The 26003-nt window shown below is 42.1% G+C and overlaps 1 protein-coding gene across 2 annotated transcripts in view; it reads right to left on the minus strand.

Annotated features, from left to right (window-relative positions):
- TG (thyroglobulin) overlaps positions 1 to 26003 on the minus strand; it is a 230637-nt gene that overhangs the window by 108094 nt on the left and 96540 nt on the right. For both annotated transcript variants that reach the window (XM_033933389.1, XM_033933388.1), the window contains 2 exons: positions 19621 to 19777; positions 15935 to 16156 (listed from right to left, as the gene is read on the minus strand). In XM_033933389.1, the coding sequence (XP_033789280.1) occupies positions 15935 to 16156; positions 19621 to 19777 (379 nt within the window). The remainder of the gene's footprint in view (positions 1 to 15934; positions 16157 to 19620; positions 19778 to 26003) is intronic.

Raw genomic sequence — 26003 nt, forward strand, 5'->3', positions numbered from 1 at the left:
TGACACCAGCAATACAGAAAGTCATCGCTCTAGTGTCTGCATAATTTCTCTGCACTATTGGAATTACCGTATTTTTCGCTCTATAAGACGCACCTGACCATAAGACGCAACTACCTGTAGAGGAGGAAAATCCAAGAAAAAAATATTTCTGACCCAAATGGTGTACCCTATCCCACCGCCCTGCCATGTACCCTGTCCCCCCTCTAGAGGGCTAGTGATAGGCTGGGACAGGGCACAGGCCAGGCAGACAGCCCCCCGACAAATAGAACATATTACATTTTCGCTCAGCAAATTGTATTTCTATACTATTGCCTCCTGAGGTCTCTGATCTCTGTATTTCCTCTGAATATCTGCTTATTGTATTTCACTGAATGTCCAGCACTCTTGATTGTAAACCGCCTAGAAGTCGCAAGATTGTGGCGGTATAGAAGAATAAAGTTATTATTATTATTATTATTGTAAAACTGTTGGATAATGTCCCCCATTTATTATATTAAAAAAAAAACAAACAAAAACAACAATATTTAGCAGTGCAGGTGTTTAAAGCCTGTTCTAACTTTCTTCTAGAAAACTTTGCATAATTTAGAGTACAGGGTAGTTAAGTATTAAGATGGACTGAAAAATGTGATAACCTACTGTATCTCAGACAGATCACTGGTGCTCTTTAAAGCAACATCTCTTTGCTCCCCATTCACCAAATCCTTTCACTTTAGTATCTTAATGCAAAAAAGGAAGTGACTGATAATCTTAAATTAGATATTTCAGTGGGAGCACCTATCACAGCCCAGAAAAAGAACAAGAGCATCTTTATCACTCCCAGCAACACAAACAAGACAAAATTAAAGTGGTCAAAGGCAAAAGTTAATAAAAAAATATGCATGCTGTCAAAGTAAAGCAAAATGCAGCATGGAGCGTCATTCAAATAACTGAGCGGGGGGGGGGAAGAGACAGGCAGCAAATGTTTTTCTTCCCTCCTTGCAACTTGCCATAGTGACAGGGAGACGAGAGAAGGTTTTTCCAGCACTTACACGGATGCTGCCTAGCCAGGGAGATCGGCGGGGACGCGGCTCAGTCCCAGGTGGCTGTAGTTCACCAGCGGCTTGGGGAGGCGGAGCCAAGCAGCGAAAGCGGAGCCGAGCAGCATTTGGAGAACTGTGGTGGACAACGGCGGTAACCCGATCCTGTCAAGTGGGGCAGGCATTTTATATTGTGGGGGGGAGGAGGTTGTTGTATTCGCTCCATAAGACACACCCTTATTTCCACCCACTTTTTTGGGGGGGAAAAAGTGCGTCTTATGGAGCGAAAAATACGGTAATAGCTTTTGATTTTCGGATCATAAAGATTTATTAGGTTTATAAAGTGCCGCAACTTATAATGGAACATCGCACAATTTGGACATTTGAGACTATTCCTTTTCAGTAATGAATAAATGCCAAAATGTTGGCCAAACTGCCCAGGTGATCACTTGAGGCATGAAGGCACAGAAACATGATGGCGGATAAAGGCCAAATGGCCCATCCAGTCTGCCTATCCCAGGCTTTCTTGAATTCAGACACAGTCTCTGTCTCCACCAACTCCTCGGGGAGCGTTCCACACATCTACCACCCTTTCTGTAAAAAAAAGTATTTCCTTAGATTACTCCGGAGCCTCTCACCTCTTAACTTCATCCTATGCCCCCTCATTCCAGAGCTTCCTTTCAAATGAAAGACTTGACTCATGCGCATTTACATCACGTAGGTATTTAAACGTCTCTATCATATCTCCCCGCTCCTGCCTTTCCTTCAAAGTATACAGATTGAGATCTTTAAGTCTGTCCTCATACGCCTTATAACGAAAACTACGCGCCATTTTAGTAGCCTTCCTCTGGACCGACTCCATCCTTTTTATATCATTTTGAAGGTGCGGCCTTCAGAATTGTGCACAATATTCTAAATGAGGTCTTTCCAAAGTCTTATACAGGGGTATCAATACCTCCTTTTTCCTACTGGCCATACATCTCCCTATGCACCCTAGCATCCTTCCAGCTTTCTCTGTCAACCTGTTTGCCCACCTTAAGATCATCACATACAATCATACCCCATGGCTCCCTTACACCCCAGTTATCACTGACCACCTCCTATCCCCCAAAGATGGTGAAAGAAACAGTAAATACCAGCCTGTATGCTAGCTTCAGATGTTACGGCAAGTCCTAAAAGAGCAGCAAGCAGGTCTCTAGAGTAGCCTAGTGGTCGTTGCAGTGGACTACAGAGAAGAGAGCCATATCCCTATTCTAACTAGTACACTTATAGTAGAAAGTGCAAGTCTGCCAAAACTTACCCAAACCTACTGTACTGACATATAGTTGACACCTATAGGCATAAGGGCTATTGGGGTGGTGTACAGTTGGGTGAAATAGGTTTTGGATGAGTTTTGGAGGTTTATTTGCATTTCTCATTTGGACTGGTTTGTTTGGTTGGGTTTTGGGTTTTTTTTTTTCTTCAAAAAATGGTTCAAAAAGATACACACTGAGGACAAACGCATCTAGGAAATGGTCATTTTTTGGAAAAAAAAAAAAAAAAGACAGACATTTTTCTGGTTTGAAAATGAACAACAAAAGAAGACACTGCAAAAGTGATGTACAAAGCACAGGACTGAAGCAAATACAATGTGATATTCCCAAATGGTGGTTCTCATATGTGAAGACACAGGACCTAACACGGTCTATGTTTCGGAGAAACACTTCCTTCCTCAGGGGCCCAGAGTGTACGGAAACCACACAAGGTGAGAACCTGGGCGTCAGCAATGTGCAACAAATCAAAAAAGACAAACGCCGGAGAGTTCTAAGCTACTGCGACGCAGTGTCAGACTGTGGAGAAAAGCAGAGAACGCTGCGGGAACCTGTAAAAACGTCAAATGTGATGACGTGCCTGATGGTGACCATTTTCCCTACTGGATTTTTGGACGTTTTCCCCAAAATATCCAACATCAGATTTAGATGTCATATTTAAAGCTCCCCACTGTGTGGTTTTTTTCTGTTTGCCTATGTCTGTGTAAGGTTAAGGGCTCTTTTTATCAAGCCACGCTAGCGGTGTAACGCTTGTAATACTGCGCGCTAAACCACCGGCCACGGGGGGGCCCTAGTGTGCCGCGAAAGAGATGGCTGCTTGAGCACGCGGCTCCGTCGCGAGTTATATTGAAAAGTCTCAAAACGGCAAGTTCAACCACTTATAATATATTTTATTGATTACCCGCTGGTGTGCGATCAATATGGCTACTGGGAAATCGAGCAAGCGAAAAAGTTTGGAACCGGTTTCGCCTTCAAAACCGCCACTTAAGCTCGACGATGTTACTGCGGCCTCCTTGTTAGAAGAACTGCGCGCCCTTCGCTCCCTCATGGCAGATAACAAAACGGTAACAGATGAAATACTTACTGAAATCTCGACTTTCAAGGCTGAAATAACTGATCTTAACACGCGGATTGACACCGCTGAAATTAAAATAGCAACAAATGCTGAAAATATTAAAACGCTGCAGAAACATACAAAAAGAATTGCACAGTTAGAATCTGACCTGGAAGACCTGAGCAACCGCTCTCGAAGGAGCAATTTCCGTATCCTTGGAATACCTGAGGCTAGAGAGGGGAGAGACATGGTGAAATATTTGGAAGATCTGCTCCCTAAACTGCTCAAATTGACCTCACCGCATGCATTTGAAATAGAGAGGGCACATCGTATCCCCTCTCAACAGCCTAATACAGCAGATAAATATCCAAGGCCTGTGATTGTGAAACTCCTCAGATATACACAAGTCATTGAAATAATGCAGCAGGCTCGACTGCAAGCACCCATCAAGCTTGACAGTCACACACTTCTGTTTGTTCCTGATTTATGTAAGCAAACGGCTAAGTCCAGGAAAAAGCTGTTGGAATATCGACCTAAGCTGAAGCAGCTCGGTGCCAAGTTTGGAATGATGTATCCTGCCAAGATGAGAGTCACGATAAACAACTGTACAAAAGATTTCACAAGACCTGATGAACTTGCTGATTATCTTGAACAACTATCTCCAAGCCATATTGATAATACCTGATGAGTATGATTAATAATGTACACTGCTCTGATATAACATAAGTGATAATGTTCATTATCCTACCTAAGGGATACTGAATCTAATTGTGGTTGAATATGCTGTTAACTTTTGATATTCATAACAAACAGTTAATAACTTGTGGCGGATGGCACTGCTTGAGCCCTCTCTCAGTGCTCACTATCCCGTGTTTAACTTCCATTATGGTTAATGAGTTTTTCCTTTTGTTTTTATTTCTTCTTTCTCTGAATTACTACTTAGTGGATGATATTCTAAGTGCTTATTATTGTATGCATGGGATGTATTACTGCTGGTATGTTACAGTATACCAATTGAGTATCGCACTATCAATGTATGTATGCCTCTACATTGTCTAACACTTAATGTTAAAGGGTTAAACAATCCGATAAAGAAAACAAAAATTTTCAACTATCTTTCTAAATTTCAGGCAGATATTCTTTGCTTACAAGAGACACACCTCACAGATACTGAATCCAAAAAGTGCTATCTCAAGTGGGCGTACCCAGCACTGTATTCACCTGCGCTAGGCAAAAAAAATGGTGTATTATTATTTATACAGAAAAGGCAGGATTTGTCTATTTTGTCTCATACCACAGACACACAGGGTAGATGGATAAAGGTCTGCTTAAGTGTAGCAGGAATCAATATTGTATTGATCAATGTATATGGCCCCAATCTGGATGATATTTCATTCTATGCGGATCTTGCTGAGATGCTTAATACTCATAGAGATGAACATTGTATTGTATGTGGAGATTTCAATGTTATTCAAGACCCCATAAAAGACAGGAAGTCTAACACTTGCTATAAGAAATCCAAAAACTGGTTTTCACTTCAAGATATTATATCACAATTTAAACTTGTGGATGCTTGGAGGATTACTCATTTAGATGACACTGACTACACCTTCTATTCCATGCCTCATAATTCTTACTCTCGCTTGGATTTTTTTCTGATAAGTCAATCGTTAGTGCGATACATAAGGTCTTCTGATGTGCATGAAATAAGTGTGTCTGATCATGCGCTGGTACAACTACAACTAAATGCTTTTGGGAAAACTTCTTCCCCTACTCAATGGAGGCTAAATAACTCTTTACTTCAGGAGGAGGATTTTAGAACATATATTAAATCAGCAATTACTGACTATTTCTCTAATAACTCCCCTAGAGACACTAGATGGCCTTTTATATGGGATGCCTTTAAAGCATATGTAAGAGGATTAATTATATCATATGCTGCCTCAAGAAAAAAATCAGAACTTCAGGAATTGATGAATTTAGAATCGGAGATAAAAGTCTTAGAAAGAGAGCACTGTGAAGACCCCACTAACATGGTTAAGTTAGGAAAACTTAGAGGTAAACGATTCTCATATAATGTCATATTGAGTAAAACGGCTGCTAACCAAATTTATTCACAACAGGCAAACTATTATGCAACTAATAATAAATGTGGACATAGCCTTGCCAATTATTTAAAGGGTAAGAGAGATAAAACTAACATCTCCGTAATCCATACAGATGACAATAAAATGTTGACTGAACCCAGGGACATATTGTCCTCTTTCCAACATTTTTACAGTCAATTATACAAATCAGAGGTGGATCCTACAGAGGACGTTGACGGATTTCTGTCCTCCTTGCCCCATAACTCATTAGATGAAGTGGATAATTCAAAATTGTGTGAACAGATCACTCCTTCTGAATTGCTAAATACAATTAATTCCATGGCAAAATCAAAAACACCTGGGCCTGATGGATTAACAAGTGAATTTTACTCTACCTTCCATGAGCAGGTGACTCCACATCTGCTTACTTACTTTAATTACCTCATTATGACTAATGACATAACTGGTTCCTTCACTGGGGCCACAATAATAGTACTCCCTAAACCGAACAAAGATCCGTTAAAAATTTCCAATTATAGGCCTTTGTCAATGATAAACTCTGATGCGAAAATTTATGCGAAACTTTTGGCCTCCAGATTACAACTTGTACTACCCAAGATTATTGCACTGGATCAAAATGGTTTTATGCCCAATAGATTTTCGAGCAACAATACTCGCACATTTCTCAATGTTATTGCCAGAACAAGTAATATGTCTGAGCCAATGGTGGCAATGAGTCTGGACGCGGAGAAGGCCTTCGATAGAATAGAATGGGCATATCTTTTTCAGGTCCTTCTATGGTTTGGATTTCATCCCAATTTTATTGCCATGCTTAAAGTACTATATACATCTCCTCAAACCAGGATATATATTAACGGCCTCTTCTCGACATCTTTTAGCCCAGAAAGAGGTACTCGACAAGGGTGCCCCTTATCTCCACTTCTGTTTAACTTGGCTTTGGAGCCTATGCTCATAGCTATACGTAACAATTTAAGTATAAAGGGTGTTCACGTTGATGGTAAAGAAATCAAAGTATCTGCTTATGCAGACGATGTGCTGTTATACATTACATTGGACTCAATACCACCTGCTCTTGATATTATTAAAAATTATTCTTCAGTTTCTGGATACAAACTGAACCTCACTAAAACGGAGGTGATGGCATTGAATACTCCTGAGGCATATACAACAATTCACAAAATGGGATTACAGTGGTCTGGCAGAAAACTAAAATATTTGGGTGTTTTGTTTGCACCGACGGTGGAAGAAACGATACAGCTTAATGCTGAACATCTTTTAGATCTTGTACATCGGATGACCTCCAGATGGTCGCCTTTACGCCTATCTTGGTGGGGGCGTCTTGATACTGTTAAAATGATGATATCACCTGTGATTAATTATACATTGAGTATGATACCGATTTATTTTAAAAGATCCACATATAAGGCGATTGAGTCTCTACTTACCAAATTCTTATGGAATAATTCTACTCCACGCATCAGTTTGCAGAAACTGAAAAGGGATAAAACTGAAGGGGGAGTCAGATTTCCCAGTTTCTACGAATATCACTCAGCTATGTTATTACGCCAAGGAGCTTACTGGCTTCAGGAATCTACAGATGGAGACTTTCCCCCTTGGGTAACACTTGAGATGAATACAACTGGACATGATGACATCTTTAATGCTACTTTTGTTCAAACCAAAATTGGTGTGCCCTGTGACTCTATCACTTCCACGAGAATTGCTCTTAAGGACATGGATGGATTATTAAAGACAAAATGCGAAGACACGACCTATATTTACATTTGGAATAATCCAAAAATCACCATTCAACACGAAACTGTGAACTGGATTCCATGGAAACGTGCGGGAATAGCATTTATAGGACATCTATACTGTGATAGTTCTTGGATACCATTTGACATATTGAGGCGAACTTACCACATACCCTCTTCGCATTATTATCGATGGCTACAGTTACGCCATGCCATTGCCACGGGATATGACTTAAAATCTCTCAAACAGAATAAGCCGTCAATCTTGACACTATATGACCTGATGAAACTCAAACATAAGGGTCATGTTGCTGCTTGGTACACATTGCTTATAAATCTTAAATTTGATATTAAACTTGGCATACGTGATGTTTCGGCACATGACACTGGTATAACTGTACAACCAACTACATGGGCAAAAGTTTGGAAAAACACATTTTCAACACTTCACTCTGCGTCAATAACTCAGTCAATATACTTTTTGCTACACAGAGCCTTTTGGACACCACATAAACTAACTAAGTTATCAAACTCTGATGTTACCTGTTGCTGGTCATGTAAGACTGATGCGGGAAAATTAGACCATATGATATTTAGCTGTCCACCAATATATACATTTTGGATGCGGATATGGAAAACGATGACTGAGATACTAGGGATTGAGGAACAACTTACATTAGCGATTGTTATATATGGCGCTTGTGGTCTGATATCTCCGCTTTCTGGAACTAATGCTAGACTGTTGAGATGCCTGACTATGATTGCATTGAAACTCATTTTCACCAATTGGAAAAATTCTGATAATCTGTCTCACAATTTGTGATGGCACAATGTATGCTTAACCATGAGATATGAAAGAAGTTTTGCTCTTAAATGTGGTACTGTAAACAAACATGACTCTGTTTGGCAACCAATGACAGATTATTGTGAAAAATTAAATGTGGTTGCATGATTTGTACTTGGAACTGATTGAGTTATTATACTAGTAGTAGTATGTATTTTACTTTTATATATATGATTAATCTGCATTCAATGGACCTATTTGACATTTTTCATCCATACTGATTCTTCTTTTTATTTATGTTTATGACTCATTATACATTTGTAGACTTTGTCAAATACTTGAGTGAATGTTTATATCTGTTTATTCATAAAACTAATAAAAATATTGAACTTAAAAAACCACCGGCCACGCTGTCCGCTCCCGCCTCCTCTTGAGCAGGCGGTAGTTTTTAGCCAGCGCGGGGGTTTAACGCGTGATGAAAAGTCACGCGCGGCTTGATAAAAGGAGCCCTAAATGTTTTCTTTTACTATTCTTTTTAACTGTTTGGAGATCTTTCTTACTTTTATTTTGAATTTTGGAAACTGCCTAGAAGGCACAGCGATTGGGCCGGACATCAAATTTTATTTTATACTCTTTATTGATTTTCCAACTCTCAACAGTGCAATAAATAAGTAGATGTACATATAATAATTCAAGAAATGCACATTCATCTTGCAGAAATACAAAAGCAATCATTTTTACCCCTCCCGCCCACCCAAATGACTAATTTTTTTCAAGTTTCAAGTTTTATTAGTGCTTGATAAATCGCTTATTGAATATCTAAGCGATGTACAATTCAAGTAAAATAGAGATACAAATACACTGACTTTAAATAAAAACATACTGGGTTAACATACATGAATCGTGAGGACTAAAGGGGAAAGATACAATGTGTTTGTAGAAGAAGAAATACATTAAAGGGAAAAATAACTCGAGGAAGGGAGAGATATTTAAAAAAAAAAAAAAAAAAGATGTAGGATGTCAAGCCTAGGGACAAAAAATTATAAGTCTGGGAGTCATATATTAAAAACATCCTTGAAAAGATAAGTTTTTAAAGCTCTTTTAAAAGAAAAGAGGTCCTTTATGTCTCTAATGTACTGGGGCATAGAGTTCCACAAAATAGGGGCAATAATTGAAAACATGTCTTGTCTTCTAGTTCCAATTATTTTCAGGGATGGAACTGTTAATAGATTGTTTGAAGCTGATCGGAGGGTCAAGAAAAACACAAGTACATAGGGCTCCTTTTACGAAGGTGCGTTAGGGCCTTAATGCGCGGAATAGCACGCGCTAAATTGCCGCAAGCGCTAGCCGCTACCGCCTCCTTTTGAGCAGGCGGTGGATTTTCAGCTAGCGCGCTATAATAATAATAACTTTATTTTTCTATACCGCCACAATCTTGCGACTTCTAGGCGGTTTACATTCAAGAGAGCTGGACATTCAGCGAGTTACAATATGCAGATAGTCCGAGGAAATACAGAGTACAGAAACTTTAAGAATGCGAAAATATAAAATGTACAGTACGCTAAGACATTTCCGAGGGACCTGATAGGAAAAGGTCGCGAATGACAAAAAATACATTGAAAATTACAATTAAAATTAAAATTACAATTAAAATTGAATTTTTTTCAGGGGGGACATATTAGAAGACATGTCCCGGATTGCAAAATACGGTTTGTTTAGGATTTCAGAGGGGGTATATTGGGAACGAGAAAAGAAAGACGTGTTCGGTGAAGATTTTGTTTAGGTGATATATTTGTCGAATAAGGCAGTTTTTATGCGTTTTCTAAAAGCTTTGTAGGTCAGTCTAGCTTTGTTGATGTAGTCGTCTAGCTAGTGTTGTTGTTTGTTTGCTTGATACACGAAAGTTCTATCCAGAAAGATTTTGCATTTACAATTGGTAATGCTTGGGTATGCAAAAAGATAGCGGTTTCTGGTTTGAAGATAGCGGTTTCTGGTTTGAAGATAGCGGATTCCAGTGCGTGCGCTAAAACCGCTAGTGCACCTTCGTAAAAGGAACCCATAGATTCCTTCAATAACCTTTCCCAAGTTAAATTCATGGCATATTCCCACCCCCCTCTGGACGTATATACTCAAAGGGCTAAACTTAAAATCAACAGTCACTCCTTACAGAATTTTGTCAATGGCTCCCAGACATCCTTAAATTTCCTATAATGTCCGTTTTGCAGTGCATTCATACGTTCCAGTTTAAAAGGGGCAGGTCATCAAATTTTAAATAAACTTGGATACCGCCGAGTGCCCATGCCGGAGGAAATTTTACGAGAGAACGCATGTCAGAAGTCAATAAAGGCGCCTATTTTACAAAGACATTAAAAACATCTATTTGCCTTTATAAAACAGACTCCCAACTTCAGCCCTGAAAGGGGGGTAATTTTCTATGGCTCGCCTAAAATTAAGTACTTACTCAAATTCGCTATTACACCAACTCTATCACTTTAAATTTCAAATATTTATTTTTTTTGGAATAAGTTATAACATTATGGGCTCTTTTTATCAAGGTGCGGTAGGGGTTTAATGCGCGTTAAACCACCTGCCGTGCTAGTCGCTAAAGCCTCCATTGACAAGGCGCTAGTTTTTTGGCTTGCCGCAGGGGTTAGCGCGCGATGAAATGTCCGACGCGTTAACCCCGCTAGCGCACCTTGATAAAAGGAGCCCTATATCATTCTCAGACGATTGATTTACTTTTGAAGAGGAAAACATGGAGAAGTGGACAACATGAAGGGATTTGAAAATGTATCCATGAAATGACAGTGAGGCCGGAGGATTGTGGTTGGATAACAGGCAAACATTTGCACAAAGACTCGTACCAGGATTTGCACAATGAATGAATTAACTTTGGGATGAATGAAAGGAATTGGTTGGCGGGTAGGAGTGAAGGGCCACTACTCGGACTGGAGGAGGTTCACGAGTGGTGTTCCGCAGGGGTCGGTGCTTGGACCGCTGCTATTCAATGTATTTATAAATGATCTAGAAACAGGGACGAAGTGCGAAGTAATAAAATTCGCAGACGACACCAAACTATTTAATGGGGCTAGGACTATAGAAGACTGCGAAGATTTACAAAGGAACCTGAACAAACTAGGGGAGTGGGCGACGAGATGGCAGATGAAGTAGAGAAATGTATAGTCTTGCACGTAGGAAACAGAAACCCGAGGTACAACTACATGATGGGAGGGCTGTCATTGAGTGAGAGTACCCAAGAAAGAGACTTGGGGGTAATAGTGGACAAGACAATGAAGCCTTCGGCACATTGCACAGCGGCCGCTAAGAAAGCGAATAGAATGCTAGGTATAATCAATAAGGGTATTACAACCAGAATGAAAGAAGTTATCCTGCCGTTGTATCAGGCAATGGTGCGCCCGCATCTGGAGTACTGCGTCCAATATTGGTCGCTGTACCTAAAGAAGGATATGGCGATACTCGACAGGGTTCAGAAGAGAGCGACACACTTGATAAAGGGTATGGAAAACCTTTCATACGCTGAAAGATTGGAGAAACTGGGGCTCTTTTCCCTGGAGAAGCAGAGACTTAGAGGGGATATGATAGAGACTTACAAGATCATGAAGGGCATAGAGAAAGTGGAGAGGGACAGATTCTTCAAACTTTCGAAGGCTACAAGAACGAGAGGGCATTTGGAAAAATTTAAAGGGGACAGATTCAAAACCAATGCTAGGAAGTTCTTCTTCTGGACACCTGGAATGCGCTTCCAGAGGGCGTGATAGGACAGAGTACGGTTTTGGGGTTCAAGAAGGGATTTGATGATTTCCTGAAGGAAAAGGGGATAGAAGGGTATAGATAGAGGATTACTATACAGGTCCTGGACCTGATGGGCTGCCGCGTGAGCGGACTGCTGGGCAAGATGGACCTCTGGTCTGACCCAGCAGAGGCATTACTTATGTTCTTAATGGGAGGGTTTCAATTAGAATAGTGTTGGTGAATGAAATTGTGTATATTATAAATGATATTATGTTATAACTTATTATAAAAATAATAAATATTTGAAATTTAAAATAATAGAGTTGATATAATAGCGAATTTGAATAGGCACATTGTGTATATATAATGTTATTTATACAGTATATTTAGCTCTGTGTTAAGTGATTGGTTAGTCTAAAATTAAGTACTGGGATGATTTCCTACGTAGCAGCTCCACGAGCCCTAAGCAATATCACTCAGTTTCCAATACTGCAGTTTTATTGACCGGTAAACTGCTTACCGCAGTTGTAAATAATATTTACATGACATCCTTCCTGTTTCAAAAAGTCCTCTTAGGAAAATCCAACAACAGTACAGGCAGGCAATCTGCAGAACAACAAAACCCCTGATGTCACCTCCCCTCCCCCTCCCAACCCCCCCCCCCCCCCCCAGTGACAGCAAACAGCACCCTGCACCTCCCGGAAACCCTAGAGCACCACCAGTAGGCACGGTAGCACCCCAAGGAGAGGAAAAGAAGAAAAATCAGAAAAGAAGGGGACAAAAGATCACAGAACCCCCAATAAGACAAACCCCCAAAGATCCAATCCTGGCCTGAACCAGTACTTCATCTGACAACAGAACTATCCACATCCATTCCCTCCACTGCCAGGTATCTCCCCCAAATATCGTAATATTGCTGCCATTTTCTAGTCAACAAGGCCGAGAGCCGGTATTTCTCACACACCCAGCCCAATTTCTCTCGCACTAGAGCCAAAGTAGGTGTAGCGGTACTGCGCCAGTGGTGAGCCACAGTCAGCCTGATGTTTTGCTGTGCTGTTTTTTCTTGTCATAAATAAACACTTGCAAAAAAAATTGCAAAAAAGTCCTCTTAGAAAACCAATGCAAAAGAAAGCTGAAAAATATTGTAATAGCCAAACAGAAACCAAACAGGTACATAGGTGTATCACAACAAGTGCCCAGAGAAACAGAGCAATCGATAAAATGAAAAATGAGGAGGAAATAGCCTTAGATCCCATCCTCCATAGACAGGTAAAAGGTATAGCAGGGTAAAAAAAAAAAATAAGCATAAAAAAACCTCCTCATATACAAATGAAATTGGTGCTCTGTGCAATGCAAGTAAAGCCAATTAAATTCCAAAGATTAACAAATAAAAGGCTTATTCTGCGTTAGGAAAGGTCTGTCTCGCCGACCATGGCCAGCGCTTTCACATTCACGGCTGTTTCAGGGTGTGAACATACCTCTTCTAACGCAGATGAGCCTTATTATTTATTCATTTTTTTTAAGAAACGGTGGATTTACTGGCATTGCACAGAGCACCAATTTAGCCCCTTTTACAAAACCGCACAAGAGGTTTTTAGCGCCAGCCGGCACGCCGAATGCTCTGCGCTGCTCCGACAGTATGAGCGCTGAAGCAGGACAGAGCATTCAAGCGCGCCGGCCAGCGCTAAAACTTCTTGCGCAGTTTTGTTAAAAAAAAAAAAAGGGGGGGGGAGGGGGTTAATTTGTATATGAGGAGGTTTTTTTACGTCTATGAGGCTTTTTTTTTTTTTAAACCCTGCTATACTCCTCACCTGTCTCTGTAGGATGGAGGATGGGATCCAGCGGCATAGTAAGGGTGAGAGGCGCCCGGGGTGGTGGCACCCTGCCCCCACCGTCTTCCCCTCCCCCCCGCCACAAGCACATCCCTTTCCCGTTCCACATAATTTTTGAACTTCTCCAGCCCGAGCAGCACGCTCACCTTGGTGTCAGCTCGTCCTTTGATGTCACTTCCTAGGCCCGGGTCCCGGAAGTGACATCAGAGACTGCACCGATGCCGACGCGGGAAGCAACCTCGTGCTGGGGAAGTAAATAGGGTACAGGGGAAGACAAGGGGTACGCAGCAAGGAGAGCGGGAGGGGGAGGGTGGAGAGGGGTGCTGTGCCCTCAAAAAAACTGTGTGCGGGGCGGACCTTCTCTCTCCCCTTCCTACGCCACTGACGGGATCCGAGACTTTACCCTCCTCATTTTTCATTTCATCGGTTGTTTTGTTTCTCTGGGCACTTATTGTAGTGACCCTGTATTAGTGTTTGTGATACACGTATGTACCTGTTTTGTTTCTGTCAAAAAGTCCTCGATACAAACCGAGTGGAATATGCAGAGGCCTGTGCTCCGCAACGCTCAGGGTTGGTTCATAGACAAAACCGCCGAAGACAAAGGCGCGTGCCAACAACTGAGTGCAAGACGGAAGCGCGCGCCGAAGAAAAAGAGTGTTTTTAGGGGCTCCGACGGGGGTTTTTGTTGGGGAACCCCCCACTTTACTTAATACAGATCACGGTGGCATCGGGGGGGGGGGTTTGGGGGGTTGTAACCCCCTTCATTATACTGGAAACTTAACTGTTTCCCTGTTTTTTTTTAGGGAAAAAGTGAAGTTTTCAGTAAAATGTGGGAGGTTACAACCCCCCAAACCCTCCACAACGCCCACCTCAACGCGGCGTGATCTGTATAAAGTAAAGTGGGGGGGTTCCCCCCCCCCATCGGAGCCCTTTAAAACAGTCATTTTCTTCGGCGCGCGGTTCCATGTTGCGCTCAGTTGTCTGCGCGCGCCTTTGTCCCGGCACGCTTTTGACCTGACACCCTCAGGGTTACGTAAAAAATTATTCGCAGAAGAGAATAAATTTCTTCAGGGCAGAGCTGAATATGCACCAGATCAGTCAAAATGTATATTTTGCAGCAAAGTTGAAAATGTCACGACTCCAGTATCTTCAGATCTTCAACTCAAAAAGAATTTTGTAGAATAAAGGCCACTGTAAATGAACACCACATGGAACAAATATGCTGAATGTGTTGCTTAAAAGAAAGATCAGATAAAAGTCAGCCAACACATGGGACTCTGCCAATAAAGGATTGGCCACTTCCAGACAAATGACCCGTGCTTTTGGGAATAGGTCATGATGCAAGGGATGATCAGAGGAAAAGCCGGACCAAGAAAGAAATCCATCTGCTAACAAACCGCAGTTACAATAGTTCACAAATAAACAATCTTCACCAAGAACACAAAGAAAGAGAAAAAGGCTTCAATAAATGATAACATTCCCGGAAAAAATAAAACAACCTTTTTTGAACTCCAGAAAAACATCACAAAAGGTGAGCACTTTGGTTGAACTCAGGGCAAAACTTTTCAGTTCATTTTGGCTTTTAGCCCAATTTTCAGACTTTAGCAGACCCAGTTCATTTCATAGATTTGTTTTAATAAAAAATTTTCCAACTTCTTAACATGCACGAAGGGGCTCATTTTTAAAAGACAGAGATGTCCAAAAAACAACATAAAGTGGCACATGGACGTGTTAATTGCCAAAGCATCCAAATCACCATTTTCGAAACTTCCTTCCTAGTCATCTTGCTAGGCTTTTTGTCTGCAGTGCATCCAAAGTTCAAAGGGGCATGTTATAGGCGGGTTTAGCACTTGGGCTTCTTGTGTCAATAATCGAACATTTACCAAGATGTCCGAGACGTCATTTAGACATTTGGAGTTAGACCTGTTTTAAAAGTGCCAAAAAGGTACCCGTACTAATCAGATGACTACTGGAGGGATTAAGACATGACCCCCTCACCACACTCCCCCAGTGGTCACAGATCCCCCTCCTACCCTACAAAGATCTGAATGAAACAAGTAGAAACCTGTTTCTCGAACAACAGCACATGGCATGGGAAATCCTAGTACAGCAGCAAGCAGGTGCTAGTTATTGTGCAATTTTGCTAGTTAACTTTTAACCACTAATTGCAAATATTCCGCAAAGATAACCTGTTACCTCATGCTAAATACTCGCATTTAACCAGTTAAGCACTATTCAAATGGTCAGAACAATTTCTGCAAAGTTAAACAGCGCTGAATGTCGGTTCTTTCTGCAAAAGGATAAGGGAGAAATGAACACATACCACATCCTCCAGGCTTGCCAATAGCCAACTGTATATCTGCATTTTTTTGGAATCCCTTCATACATCCGAGTGTCACCTGGGGGGAGACGCTGAAAGTATCATCTCGAGCAAAGTGTACGGCGGCGTCTGCAAGGAATGGCTTCGAATCCAGAAGCAGCTTGTAGTCACCACTGCTGATGAGGGAAAGGAAGGGCTCAACCAGGCTGCTCACGAATGCATACTCTGTATAAAAAGAGAAAAAAAAAAAAGCGACATCACAATTATTGTGAATGAGGCCGCTGAGGAATTTTGCAGATCAAATATTGCAGAATTTGGGGGTCGTATTTTTTCTAAACGACATTTGATCAATGTTCATGTGGCAGATATCTGGTTAAAGATAACAAGATAAGATATTGGTCCGATATTCATAATATAGGTAGTTAAGTCTATTTGTGTCACTATACCATTATACTGTATACCCAGATTACGTTATTTGGGGAACTTTAGAATAGGTATTTTTCTCACAACACTTATAGGGGAATTCATGAAGAGGCTAAATGCTAAGATGTCCATGGGAATATCATAGGCATCTTAGTGCATGCAGTTAGTATATGCTAAATCAGTTCGTGCCCCTGGACGAATTCCCCCCGTCGTCAGGTATCTATTATTAGACAGGATTAAATATCCAGTTAACTATCTGGCTAACTTTAAGCGAAGCCCCCGGAACGCTGCTGATCCCTCCCCCTCCAGGCTTAACCAAGTGATGAGTCGTTGGGGAGAACATAAGAACATAAGAACTGCCATCTCCGGATCAGACCCATGGTCCATCGAGTCCGGCGATCCGCACACGCGGAGGCCCAGTCAGGTATACACCTGATGTAGTTTTAGTCACCCATATCCCTCTATGCCTCTCGTAAGGAGATGTGCATCTAATTTGCCTTTGAATCCCAGCACAGTGGATTCCTTAATAACCTCCTTTGGGAGAGCATTCCAGGCGTCCACCACTCGCTGTGTAAAGCAGAACTTCCTGACATTTGTCCTGGACTTGTCCCCCCTTAGCTTCAAACCATGTCCTCTTGTCCGTGTCGCATTGGACAATGTAAATCATTTATTTTCCTGCTCTATTTTATCGATGCCTTTCAGCATTTTGAACGTCTCGATCATGTCCCCTCGCAGCCTCCTCTTCTCAAAGGAGAACAGTCCCAGTTTCTTGAGTCGTACCTCATATTCCAAGTTCTCCATACCTCTTATTAGCTTTGTTGCTCGTCTCTGCACCCTCTCCAGCAGTTTTATATCCTTCTTTAGGTTGGGAGACCAATGTTGGACACAGTATTCCAAGTGTGGTCTGACCATTGCTCTATAAAGCGGCATTATGACTTTCTCCGATCTACTCGTGATTCCTTTCTTTATCATGCCTAACATTCTGTTTGCTTTCTTTGCCGCTGCCGCGCATTGTGCCGACGGCTTCAGGGTCCTATCTATCAGTACACCCAGGTCCTTTTCTTGTTCGCTCTTACCCAGAGTTGCGCCTGACATTCTATACTCGTGTTCCTTATTCTTACTACCTAAATGCATTACTTTGCATTTCTCCACGTTGAACTTCATCTGCCATTGCTCTGAGCTGACAGTCATGTGGGTGCTGGCAGTATTCAGTGCCAGCATCTGAAAAGCTAAGCGAGCAAATTTAGGACACCTCAAAAGTTGTACTGTGAGGCTGCTGTGAGAAGTTGTGGCAGCCATTTTGGACAGGCAGCCATTAGAGGCGGGAGCTCCTGCCCCAACTGACTCCACTGGGCCACTTGGGATCAGAGTCCTATGACACGGGGAAGGGGGATCAGGACCAGGGGGAGGATCAGAGGGCCTCTGGAACATTTGTTGTTGTTGTTGTTGTGCCAGGGCCTGCATAACTAGGGTTACCAGATTTTCCATCTGGAAAATTCGGACCCCTAGACCCACTCTCAGGCCTGAGACTTGAAACCATGAACCTGAACTTCTGACACCATGCAGCGCAGAGTTGCAGACAGCAAAGTCACACTGGGGAAGCAGGAAAGCCCATTGTTTGTTCTGCAACTGAAGTGTATGGCACAGTGATTAGAGCTACAGCCTCAGCACCCTGAGGTTCTGGGTTCAAATCCCATGCTGCTCCTTGTGACTCTGGGTAAGTCACTTAATCCCCCATTGCCCCAGGTACATTAGATAGAGTGTGAGCCCACTTGAACAGATAGGGAAAAATACTTGAGTACCTGAATATAAATACTAAAATAAATAAAAAAAGAAGTCAGGTGAGGGGAAAGAGACTGGGTAAAGCCTGGAGGGGGGGGGGGGGGGCGTGATTTGGCCTTCCGAATGTTACATAATATAAAATGTGGCCCCTGATAGAAAAAGGTTGGACAAGCCTGGCCTATAGGATGCTACCACTTCTCCTGCTGGATACTCCCTCACAGTATCAGAGCCATCTTAACATATGTAGTGACATCAGAGGGGTGGAGTCATGGAAGCAGCAGCCAGGAAGTATAAGAGGCAGGGTAAAGGGAGTGGAAGGAAGCAGTGTTACCCAGTATATGCAACTACAACAACTAAAGATTCTGCATGGCTGAGGCAAGCCAATTTCTGGATGCAGTACACACATGAACTTTGCTCTGAGGTCTGGCTGGGGCAAGACTGTGGTACCTGACTAGAGAAAGAATGTTGCAACAAGTGTTTGGGGCATGGCAACCTCTGGCTATGGACAGTGTCTTGGGCCCTGTGAGCCACAGGCCCATCTCAAGACTTTTGTCTTTGATTTAAGAGACTGTTTCCCTTTTCCCTGACTCTGTGAAACAACAGGGCTCAAGTTTCTGAGTTAATAAAGAGTTTTGTTGCACCTGGCTAGGGTTACCATATTTGTGAAGAATAAAAAAAGAGGACACATGACCCCGCCTACACTCTACCCATAGCCCCATTCATACTCCACCCACATCCCCGCCCACACTCCACCCATTTTTTTGATTCCCCTTCTCTGTACCCTTTTAGTGCTTCTCTCTCTCCCTTTAGCCCTTCTCCCCCACCGACGAGTGCCCCTCTCTCTCCTTCCAACCTCCCCTAAACTATGCTCTTTTCTCCAGCACTCTCTCCTTTCTACAATGCTTCTCTACTAGCCCTCCCTCCATGCTGTTTCTCCCTCCCTCCATTCATCCATGCTGATTCTCCAGCCTCTTCCATGCTGTTTCTCCAGTCCCCTCCCTCCCTCCATGCTGGTTTTCTAGCGCCCCCCCTCACTTCCCTCCTCTAATATCTGATGCTGCTCCCCCACCTACCTCCTTCCCGGGCCCAGCCACTGTAACTTAATCTTCAGGCAGCAGGAAGGATGTGAGCCTGCTGCTGCCGGCCTCTTCCAGAAGCTGCCTCTCTACAGCGACTTCCTGTTCCAGCCTAGGCGGGACCTGCAGAGAGGCAGCTTCTGAGGTAGGCTGGAGGCAGCTGCTGCCAGCTGCCTGAAGATTAAATTACAGCGGCCAGGCCCAGGGAGAAGATAGGTGGGGGAATCGGGAGAGCTAGCTAAACCCAGACAGTCTCTGCATTTTTAACAATATCGTCTGGGCACCTGGACATGATATGTCCAGGTTTTCCCGGACGTCTGGCAATCCTATGGCTGGCTATATGTGCACAAGCCCAACTCCAAACCCTGCTCATGCTGTTCCATTGCCCTATTCAGAAAAAAAACTTACCAATGTCATGTAAATCAGGGAGAGCGGCTACTGGGATGTCTTCAAGTTGAGCCCTCCATGTGATATTCACGCCCAAGCGATCCTGGCTCAAACACTCAACCAGCACTGTAGAATCATCACACACTGAAAATAAATCTGTGCTTTCATATGCATTTACCTAGAAGGAAAAAAAGACAGAAAGTAGAATCAATCGAAATTCTTAAATTGTGAGTCCAGCTATCCATGGAACCCTCTCCTCTAGTGGAGTAATCTTCAAACTATTTATAAAAAGCTAATTTTCCATAGCAATCACACTGCTATTTAAAAATACTTTATGACCAAGTAAGATTCAAGAAATAAAGTTTTGTACAGAGAGAAATTTCTACACAAATATACAGCTCTCTGATCTGCCATGTAACCTGTCACTAAAATCATCGATAGTATCTGAAGATTGAAGGGTGGTCAATGTAATGCCAATCTTGAAAATGGGTTCCAGGGGCGATCCAGAAAATTACAGACTAGTAAGCCTGACTTCAGTGGTGGGCAAAATAGTGGAAACTATTATAAAGAATATAATAATGGAATATATAGACAAACATGTTTTAATGGGACAGAGTCAGCATGGGATCAGCCAAGGGAGGCCTTGCCTCATCAATTTGCTTTATTTCTTTGAAGACATGAATAAACATGTGAATAAAGGTGAGATAGTTGATATAGAATATCTAGATTTTCAGAAAGCTTTTGACAAAGTTTCTCATAAGAGACTCCAGAGAAAATTAAAAAGTTATGGGATAGGAGGCAATGTTCCATGGTAGATTGGCTGTTGGACAGAAAATATAGGGTAATGTTAACTTCTCAATGGAGGAGGATAAATAGTGGAGTGTCACAGGGTTCTGTACTGGGTCCAGTGCTATTTATCATATTTATAAATGATCTGGAAATTGGAACGACAAATGAGGTCATTAATGTGCAGATGTTGTAAAAATCTATCCAAAGTTGTCAGAACACATGTGAACTGTGAGAAACTGCAGGAAGACCTTAGCAAATTGATAGACTGGGCATCCAAATGACAGATGACATGTAATTTGGACATATGCAAAGTGATGCACATTGGAAACTAAAATCCAAATCATAGTTACCCGACGCTAAACCAGGAAAAACTACACTGAAATCTTCTGCCCACTGTACAGCGGTGGCCAAAAAAAAGCAAACAGGATGCTAGGAATTATTAGAAAAGAGATGGTAAATAAGACTAAGGACTCCTTTTACAAAGCCACGTTAGGGCCTTAAAGCAAGGAATAGCGCACGCTAGCCACTGCCGCCTCCTTTTGAGCTGATGGTCGATTTTCGGCTAGCGCGCGCTAATCCAGTGCGTGTGCTAAAACGCTTAGCGCACCTTTGTAAAAGGAGCCCTATGAATATTGTAATGCCTCTATATTACTCCATGGTGTGACCTCACCTTGAGTGGAAAAGTCCACAGTCTGCTATTGAGACAGACATGGGGGAAGCCACTACTTGCCCTGGATCAGTAGCATGGAATGCTGATATTTGGGTTTCTGCCAGGTATCTGTGACTGGATTGGCCACTGTGAAAACAGGATACTAGGCTAAATGGACCATTAGTCTGACCCAGTATGGCTGCATGCTAAATGCTAAGAATCCCATAGGTATAAAATATACTTTTTAGCATTTAGGGCATGCTAGTTCCATTAGGGTGTGCTAAGCTTTAATAACAAGGCCCATAAGTAAATTGTGTGCCTCTGTTATAGAATACCACTGATAATAATCAATACTGTAAATCCTCCCGCCCCCTAAAAAAACCCCTTCATCTTTCTACTTATCAGCTGTCCGTTTAATCTTCGGGTTGAAAAAACAGGAACATGTCAGCCCTTACTACCGTCAACTGCACTGGTTGCCAATAGAAGCTAGAATACTTTTCAAAATTTGCTTGCATTTGTTCTAAATTGCTATCTGAATTATCTCCATCTTACCTTTTTTCTCACTTTGAATTGTATAATCCGACTAAGTCTACTCGGCGCTCTGGTTTATTTACTTTTCCTAATCCCAAAAAAATTGCCGTTATAAAAAGTTTTTTGATAGAACCTTGGCCTATCAAGCAGGTAAATTTCAAGTTTGGTTAGATGATATGATTCGACAGGCTACAACTTATTGCATTTTCAGGAAATTAGTTAAGACTTATTTGTTTAAAAAATGTATTACTTGATCGATGATTATATTATAGTATTCATACTATAGTTTTTTACTTCTAAGGTTAATTGCATTATCTTTGGGACATTACTGTGAACAAGGCTGCCCTGTGAACATCTAAAAGCTAAGTTACTCAGCATTTCATATTCTGCTCTTTTGACTGGTTTTCAGCATTATATCTGCTTAATTTCTCTTCTCCTCCCTGTTTCTTACTAAAAAAATATAAAAAAGCACAAAAAAATAAATCCTTCTCTTTCCTCTGTTAAATCTTATTTCCTCTTCCTGCATTTTTGTTTAAAATACTGTGTTTTAGGTGGTATAGAGCCTATATTTCTGGTGCCTGTGGCTCAGGGTGACTAAAGTAGGGAAAATCCTGTTATAAATCCTGTGTTTTAGGGTAGCACTGAAAGAAACTGCATTTTTGTTTAAAATACTGAGTTTTAGGTGGTATAGAGCCTATATTTCTGTCTTACTAGTAGTCTTACTTATAGTCCCACCAACCCCAGGGACCACTATTCATATATAGAGACCCATATAATCAGGACTACTCAAATCAAGTCACTTCACAACCAATCAAGATGACCTTTATTCTATGCAATCACTGTGGTGCTTTAATTCCAAGACATACTATTTGGAGGCTTAAGGCTTGCCCCATCTGTCTTCAACTTGCCAGTATTAAGGAGGAGCTCTGCAAACTTAAACAGGAATTGAATACAATTAAAGCAGCTTCCATCACTCCACAAAATCATACCAACTTACCACCTCTACCTCAAAGAATAAAACAGCCCAGGAATAAATGGGTCACAGTAGGCTCAGGAAGACTGCGACATGTAACACAGAAACATCCACCTTCACTAATATTACCTCTACAGAATTCCTTCGCTCCACTAGTGCACTGCGATACTCAGGAAAACAGAAGGGAGGTGGGACTGGAACCAATGAAGGTAACTCAAGAGAACAAGCGCACCCTAAGTACAAATAAAAAAGCCAAAAACAGAAAACTATTACTGTTGGGGGATTCCATCATCAGAGGCATTAACCTTGGAACACAGGGCGAGGAGACCAAAATAGTGAAATGTCTTCCAGGATCCTCAGCTACCAGGAGTTCCAGGCAAATACTGACTATAATTAAGGAAGAAACTAAGGATTTTAACACTGATGTTGTTATCCATCTGGGAACAAATGACCTGGCCAACAACTCCACACTTGCAGCACAGAAAGCTTTTCGGGAGCTTGGTGAGGGCGTGAAACCTTTTGTAAAGACTTTAGCTTTTTCTGAAATACTGCCTGCATATGGAAAAGGAGAGCAAAGAGTGAAAAACACAGAGAACTTTAATAGATGGCTCAGAGCCTTGTGTCATCAAGAAGGCTTCAGGTACATAGAAGGATGGGGAAATACATGGAAGGACAAGAAGCTATATTGCACTGATGGGCTACATAGTACTACAGCAGGAAAAAGAAACCTTGCAGAGAAATTTAGACAATATTTTTCTAGGCATTTAAACTAGAAGGTGGGGGTGGTGTATGTACGAAGGACAATTATAGAGACCACCCCCGTCAAAAGAAAAGATGTGATAGTAGTAAAGGCTGCAACATAAGCAATATCAGCAACTCATTTCTTAGTATTGCAACGGAAAGTTAAACGACACAAAAATCCATACGAAAAAGGAGATTATCGCTGAAAAATAGCTGGAAAGCGATGACCACAAATGCTCGCAGTCTAAGCAACAAAGTTCATGATCTACAAGCCCTGATATTAGAGGCAGATCTAGATATTGTTGCTATCACAGAGACATGGTTCAGTGAATCACATGGATGGGATGCAAACATACCGGGATATAATCTTTTTAGGAAGGACAGAGATGGTCATAAAGGTGGAGGAGTAGCTCTCTATGTAAAGATCAATATCCAAGCGACCGAAATGCAAGGGACCTGGGGAGAGGAAGAAGCAATATGGATTGCTCTGAAAAGAGAAGATGGAACTTCTATCTACGTGGGTGTAGTCTACAGACCTCCGACTCAATCACAGCAAATTGATAAGGATCTGATTGTGGATATCCAAAAGTTTGGAAGGAAAGAGGAGGTTCTGCTGTTGGGAGATTTCAACCTGCCGGATGCGGACTGGAATGTTCCGTCTGCGGAATCGGAAAGAAGTAGGGAGATTGTGGATGCCTTTCAAGAGGCTCTGCTCAGACAAATGGTGACGGAACCCACAAGGGAAAAAGCGATATTGGATCTGGTCCTCACAAATGGAGAGAGTATCTCTAATGTTCGAGTGGGTGCTCACCTGGGTAGTAGCGATCATCAAACGGTTTGGTTTGATATAACGGCTAAAGTGGAGAGCGGCCGCACGATACTTAAAGTCCTAGATTTCAAACATACGAACTTTAATGCAATGGGAAAGTACCTGAAGAAAGAGCTGTTAGGATGGGAGGACATAAGAGAAGTGGAAAGACAGTGGTCTAAGCTGAAAGGAGCGATAAAAATGGCTACGGACCTTTATGTGAAGAAAATCAATAAAAACAAGAGAAAAAGGAAGCCGATATGGTTCTCCAACCTAGTGGCTGAGAAAATAAAGGCGAAAGAGTTGGCGTTCATGAAATATAAAAAAAACCCAAGAGGAGAGCAGAAAGGACTACAGGGTGAAACTGAAAGAAGCCAAGAGAGAGATACGTTTGGCGAAGGCACAGGCGGAAGAACAAATGGCTAAAAATGTAAAAAAGGGAGATTAAAAATTTTTCAGATATATAAGTGAAAGGAGGAAGATAAAAAATGGAATTGCTAGGCTAAAAGATGCTGGGAACAAATATGTGGAGAGTGATGAGGAGAAAGCAAATGTGCTAAACAAATACTTCTGTTCTGTGTTCACAGAAGAAAATCCTGGAGAAGGACCGAGATTTTCTGGCAAAGTTACACGAGAAAATGGAGTAGATTCTGCGCCGTTCACGGAGGAGGGTGTTTATGAGCAACTTGAAAAACTGAAGGTGGACAAAGCGATGGGACCAGACGGGATCCATCCCAGGATACTAAGGGAGTTCAGAGAGGTTCTGGCGAGTCCTATTAAAGACTTGTTCAACAAATCTCTGGAGACGGGAGTGATTCCTGGGGATTGGAGGAGAGCGGATGTGGTCCCTATTCATAAAAGTGGTCACAGGGATGAAGCAGGAAACTACAGGCTGGTGAGCCTCACTTCAGTTGTTGGAAAAATAATGGAAGTGTTGCTGAAAGAAAGGATAGTGTATTTCCTTGAATCTAATGGGTTACAGGATCCGAGGCAACATGGCTTTACAAAAGGTAAATCGTGCCAAACGAACCTGATTGAATTTTTTGATTGGGTGACCAGAGAGCTGGATCGAGGACATATGCTAGATGTAATTTACTTGGATTTCAGCAAAGCCTTTGATACAGTTCCTCATAGGAGGCTGTTGAACAAACTTGAAGGGCTGAAGTTAGGACCCAAAGTGGTGAACTGGGTCAGAAACTGGCTGTCGGACAGACGCCAGAGGGTGGTGGTAAATGGAAGTCGCTCGAAGGAAGGAAAGGTGACTAGTGGATTACCTCAGGGTTCGGTGCTGGGGCCAATCCTGTTCAATATGTATGTAGGTGACATTGCTGAAGGGTTAGAAGGAAAAGTGTGCCTTTTTGCAGATGATACCAAGATTTGTAACAGAGTAGACACCGAAGAGGGAGTGGAAAATATGAAAAAGGATCTGCAAAAGTTAGAGGAATGGTCTAATGCCTGGCAACTAAAATTCAATGCAAAGAAATGCAGAGTAATGCATTTGGGGATTAATAATAGGAAGGAACCGTATATGCTGGGAGGAGAGAAGCTGATATGCACGGACGGGGAGAGGGACCTTGGGGTGATAGTGTCCGAAGATCTAAAGGCGAAAACACAGTGTGACAAGGCAGTGGCTGCTGCCAGAAGGATTCTGGGCTGTATAAAGAGAGGCGTAGTCAGTAGAAGGAAGAAGGTGTTGATGCCCCTGTACAGGTCATTGGTGAGGCCCCACTTGGAGTATTGTGTTCAGTTTTGGAGACCGTATCTGGCGAAAGACGTAAGAAGACTTGAGGCGGTCCAGAGGAGGGCGACGAAAATGATAGGAGGCTTGCGCCAGAAGACGTATGAGGAGAGACTGGAAGCCCTGAATATGTATACCCTAGAGGAAAGGAGAGACAGGGGAGATATGATTCAGA

The sequence above is a fragment of the Geotrypetes seraphini genome, chromosome 2, assembly GCF_902459505.1.
Source record: "Geotrypetes seraphini chromosome 2, aGeoSer1.1, whole genome shotgun sequence".
In the NCBI taxonomy this organism is placed as follows: Eukaryota; Metazoa; Chordata; class Amphibia; order Gymnophiona; family Dermophiidae; genus Geotrypetes; species Geotrypetes seraphini.